Here is a 5,761-nt window from a genome sequence, read left to right on the forward strand (position 1 = left end):
ACCTCCTCTCCTCTACACCTCCTCTCCTCTATACCTCCTCTCCTCTACACCTCCTCTCCTCTACACCTCCTCTCCTCTACACCTCCTCTCCTCTACACCTCCTCTCCTCTCCCAAGGTCCAGTTCCTCCATGGGGAACATGGGGAACAGTTCACCAGTCCAGTCATCAGTTGGTGTTGGAGGGGCAGAGGGGTCGTGTTTGTGTGAAGATGGGAGAGTTTGAAGTGTCCTCCTCACTCAGTCCCGACTCCTGTTGCGTCTCTTGAAGAAGAAGAAGGGGGTCTTCTGAGGAGGGCCCAGTAGCATGGGAACCTGGTTCTTATGTGTGATATTGATCTGTAAGGGGAGGAGGGACAAAATAAAAAGATATTCAGCAATGGAAGTTTGCTTTAGAATATCCATGTTTTATCATCAAAACCACCACTTTTCAGCAAAATGCCTTCATCTGTAGGAGGACATGCCAAGTGTCCAGAAGTCCGCACTTTCTTTTCTACTTCTAAACACTTCACATATTTACTAGATACACAGTGGTATTTCACTGTCACTTCCTGCTTAAGAAATAGCAAGCTTTTAATGCTACCCAGCAGATTGAAGAGTCACTTCTCAGAGCAAGTATCTGACCTTGAAATCCAAATAACCAATAAAGGACAGTACACAGAACATAGTGCCTCAGCTCAGTCTCACCCCCCAGGTCCTACTGCGTATAGGAGGATGAGGTGCTGAGATTGAAAAGACATAGGAAGCAGGAAGAGAGGAAGGTGGAGGTGTATCGTGGGGTTAGTTTGTGTGGTGGGTCTCTCTCACCGTGCATGGGGGCTGCATCCAAGGTTCCCCATCGATCTGCATGGGCAGCAGCCTGGACGTCCTGTGAAGAGAGAGCGCAAGAGACACAGAGAGGAGAGAGACAGAAAGAGAGAGGGGTAGGAGGTAGAGTATAGAGATAGAGTGTCAAGAATCAGATCACACACACCTCGGAGGTACAGATCACACACAGTCCATCCCATCCCTCCCAACCTAGGACCAGAGATTCCCATACACACTGTCCATCCCTCCCATCCCAGGACCAGAGATTCCCATACATACTGTCCATCTCATCCCTCCCATCCCAGGACCAGAGATTCCCATACACACTGTCCATCTCATCCCTCCCACCCCAGGACCATAGCCAAACACTGATGTCTTTGTTCCCACGAGTCCTGTTCCCAGACAGGCCCTCTCAGGACCCCACTCTCTAAACTAACTCTCTCTTTCACACACACACACACACACACACCACAAGCAAAACACACACCACCACCCACACACAGGCACACACACACACACAATCATCATCAGCTCATTCACACACACACATAATGTCACACACACACACCACACACACACCACACACAAGCAAACACAGTAAAGTTAGGTTGTAAAGCTGTTTCATGCATGCCTCACCGGGAAACGTCAGTGGGAGACATTGACTATGACTGAATGCCTCTTTTATTCTGGGTTTTGGCTAAAATAATTGAGCGGTAGGGTGAAACAATTGGTGAGGGGAAAGTTTGACTGCGTCCGCCTATAGACGGCTATTTCGTAAACTGGCTTACTGTGCATGTTTAATGGCAGCGAGTCTATGCAGCAGACAAACCCAAAAAACCTATGCGCAACTAATTACCACTGTTATCGATAAAACAGATTCGCCGTGGTTCGGCACTATCCAGAAATGTGGACCTTTACTGGTGCCATTCCAGACCCCTGTGAAGAAACGCCTTAATTTGTCAGCCGATGATTGCCACAGTCTCTCTGTGGCCTCGTAATGAATGAAGACTGTCAGCTGAGCCAACAGTCTGGTTTTAACTGGACACAGTCAGGGGCTCATGGAAGGTGAGCCGAAGAGAAGGGTTCAGGAGACACTTCTGTCTCCAGGACTCAACTCTGTTTTTGGCTTTTGACATTATACAGAGAAGGAAATGGCAGTCGGTGAGGCGAGGGAACGGGAGGAGCGGAGGAGGAGGGAGGGAGGGAGCGGACGGGAGGGCAGGGCATGACATTGGATGGAGGGATGGATGAATGAATGAAGGAAGGAATGAACGGAGGGACAGAGGGGACAGCAGTAAGGATCCTGACCTGATGGTAACGTTAGCACATTGGGCCAGTCTGCGACCTGCACTCTTCAGGCCTGAGTAGATCTTCCCCATCTCCATGGCGCCCTCCAGACCCACCACCTCTAGCAATTGGTCACTCAGGTCTGTAGAGAGAGAGAGAGAGCGAGAGGGCGAGAGAGAGAGTCATCAGTTAATACTGTCTCAGCAGAGAAAGAACATAACAAATGGAGAATGGTAGAGCGCATTGACGAGTTTTGAAGAGATTTAGTTGGGCACTAGAACAGCTAAAGACAGGATACACCGTAGAACATTTTGATTGTGGCAATTATTTTTATTCATCCTCTGGTTTAAAGAAAACACAGCATTATATACTTTTGTTCCAAAACGTGAGATAGCTAAAGGATATTATGAATGCCTTTATAAAGCAAATAGCCAAGGTGCCACCAAGAAAAAAAATCTATGATCGAAGCAAAGTAACGTTCTGAATGACCAGCCAATCAGAGCTATTTCAGCCACTGTTCTCCTACATATTATTTTGTTATTGGCTGTTTTTAAATGTAACATTTGCAGTTATTCACATGAGTTTGGATAAGCCAATTATTTCACGGGCTTTGCATTGTAGGCTACTTTGTGCATAATTTCTCTATTGTACTACATAATTGATATGGCGAATATCTCCACTACACTACTTTGATACGCATCAGTTTGGATTAAGAAATGAGTAAACACAATGCCGAATGGGAAAAAAGTCAGTATACCTGCCTATACTCTTCACTACACCACTGTAAAGAACTCAGGAAATTGAATGTCCACATACAATTTAAATCGATTTTTCAACCATTCAGACATATTTTCTTCCTCTACTTTGTACCCTACAAAATCCCATCTCTTGCTCTCTCTCAATTCAATTCAATTTGCTTTATTGGCATGACATAACAATGTACATATTGCCAAAGCTTATTTTGGATATTTACAATTTAAAAAAAAAGAAGAGAATCATAATTGTCAACGGGATAACAGTAACAACAATAACCAAGGTCAAAATAACCAAAATAACCATAACCAAAATAACCATCTCTCTCTCTGCTAATCAGGTATGTCAGTGTGAGCCGCTCTGAGGTGCTGCTCAGCTGGTTAAGAGGTACGGACCACCTGGCATAAAGGCTAAGGTGTTGACTTGACAGTTGCTGGACCCAGGTTTGAGTACTGGTGGGGCCACCCCCTGATTCTCTACATTGGTGTAGGTGGGAAAGGTTGCGTGGCTGCTTTGTGTCGAAGGGAGGAGACGACTGACTTGGCTTGCCAAGGGATCTGTTTTAAACTGTCTGTATGTTTGTGGTGAGCACTTAGTTATGTACCCAACACGGGAGGTTGGTGGCACCTTAATTGGGGAGGACGTGCTCGTGGTAATGGCTGGAGTGGAATAGGTGGGCCGTCCTCCCCTCAGCAGCCTCCACTGGCACACAAAGGAAATTAGATGACTGGTTTTCTTTTAGTACCGCAAAAAGTTCCACTAAAGTCCCTGAAATTTCTGTGAGAGATTAAGGTGACTAAAATCTACAAACTACAATGGCTACATATTGGACTCCCAAAAATGATCTCTCCTTACTGTAGTCTCTTTCCAAAATCTTTTGGGCTACCACATAGGCTACAGTCAATGTGTTTGTCCTTCCCTTTTCAAACAATTTTTGTTTTTGTTAGAATTCAATCAAATATGATTTTACATAATTTTTTCACCATGACCCTTCGTCTACTCTCCTAGGAATGGGTCTCAAACTTGTAAAACACATAATACAAAATAACAAAAAACACACTACCCGGTACAGGAAAAGTGACATCCTTGATGTTCTGGGTCAATTTGACCCACAATTTGATCTTGACCTTGGTCTATATAGCTTTTGAATGGTGTGTCCTAGAAATAAGCTGATTTCTGCACAGGGATGGGGAAACCATGATGATCACATATATGATGTCCCTATGATGCTCAGAGGCTGAGCAACACTGATCTGAAGTCAATTTGACCCGCAATTTGACTCTTGAACTTGATCTTTTCTAACTCTTAAACGGAATGTCCTAGAAACAAGCTGCTTTCTGCACAGGAATGGTGTGACCATGCCAATCACATAGCTATTAGATATATAGGATTTCCTTATGACGCTCAGGGGCTGAGCAACACTGAACACTGGTCTGAAGTTGAGCTAAATCTGAGTTTTGAGAAATTAGAATTTACGACTGTAACGGTTCTCGTCCTCTTCGTCTGAGGAGTAGCAAGGATCGGACCAATACGCAGCGTGGTAAGTGTCCATTTTAATTTATTAAAACTAAACACTAAAAATTCTAAATAACAAAGTGAATAATACCGAAAACCGAAACAGTCCTGAAATGTGAAACAAACACTACAACAGGAAACAATCACCCACCACACACAATGAAAAACAGGCTACCTAAATATGACTCCCAATCAGAGACAACGATAAACAGCTGCCTCTGATTGGGAACCACACCAGGCCAAACACCTAGAAATATAACCCACAGAACAAAACATAGAAAAACAACATAGAATGCCCACCCCAACTCAGGCCCTGACCAAACTAAAATAAAGACATAAAAAAGGAACTAAGGTCAGAACGTGACAATGACATTGGATCACAAACAATCATATATATATATATATAATCACCGACAAGGACATGATGGGGAACAGAGTGTTAAATACACAACATGTAATTGATGGGATTGGAACCAGGTGTGATGGAAGACAAGACAAAACCAATGGAAAAGGAAAAATGTATCAGTGATGGCTAGAAGGTTGGTGACTTCGACCGCCGAACGCCGCCTGAACAAGGAGAGGGACCAACTTCAGCGGAAGTCGTGACATTTACAGGCTCCTACAGAGACACCGAGACAGGTGTTTGAGCAGAAAGGGAGAGAAGAGCTCTCTCTGGGTGTGTCCCAAATGGCACCCTATTCCCTATATAGTGCACTACTTTTGACCAGGGCCCATAGGGAATAGTAGTGCACGATGTAGGGAAAAGGGCCCCATAGGGATCCTCTGCCTCTAATAATATAGTTTTTCACAGAAAGAATAATAGGATTAGATCAAATAAGAGCAAAATGGTTATGAAGTGCCCTGGATTAGTGGCGACTAGTGACACTATAACACTGTGACTAGTGACAGCTATGCCACTATAACACCGTGACTAGTGACACTATACATCTGTGGACTAGTGAACATATAACACCGTGACTAGTGACACTATAACACTGTGACTAGTGACACTAATAACACCGTGAACTAGTGACTATACACTGTGACTAGTGACACTATAACACTGTGACTTAGTGACACTATAACACTGTGACTAGTGACACTATAGACTGTGACTAGTGACACTATAACACTGTGACTAGTGACACTATACACTGTGACTAGTGACACTATACACTGTGACTAGTGACACTATAACACTGTGACTAGTGACTATACACTGTGACTAGTGACACTATACACTGTGACTAGTGACACTATAACACTGTGACTAGTGACACTATAACACTGTGACTAGTGACACTATGATGTGACACTGTACCTGTGATAGTGACACTATACCCTGTGACTAAGTGATAATTACATGTGATGGAACTATGAACACTGTGACTAGTGACACGTGA

General features: G+C 44.0%; 1 protein-coding gene across 1 annotated transcript in view; it reads right to left on the reverse strand.

Annotated features, from left to right (window-relative positions):
• LOC111959411 (diacylglycerol kinase beta-like) overlaps positions 1 to 5,761 on the reverse strand; it is a 142,065-nt gene that overhangs the window by 2,238 nt on the left and 134,066 nt on the right. The window contains exons 24-26 of the mRNA XM_023980927.2: positions 2,112 to 2,232; positions 804 to 864; positions 3 to 335 (exon numbers count right to left, since the gene is read on the reverse strand). Coding sequence (XP_023836695.1) covers positions 237 to 335; positions 804 to 864; positions 2,112 to 2,232 — 281 coding nt within the window. The 3' untranslated portion in view covers positions 3 to 236. The remainder of the gene's footprint in view (positions 1 to 2; positions 336 to 803; positions 865 to 2,111; positions 2,233 to 5,761) is intronic.

Source organism: Salvelinus sp. IW2-2015, linkage group LG36 (assembly GCF_002910315.2).
Source record: "Salvelinus sp. IW2-2015 linkage group LG36, ASM291031v2, whole genome shotgun sequence".
In the NCBI taxonomy this organism is placed as follows: Eukaryota; Metazoa; Chordata; class Actinopteri; order Salmoniformes; family Salmonidae; genus Salvelinus; species Salvelinus sp. IW2-2015.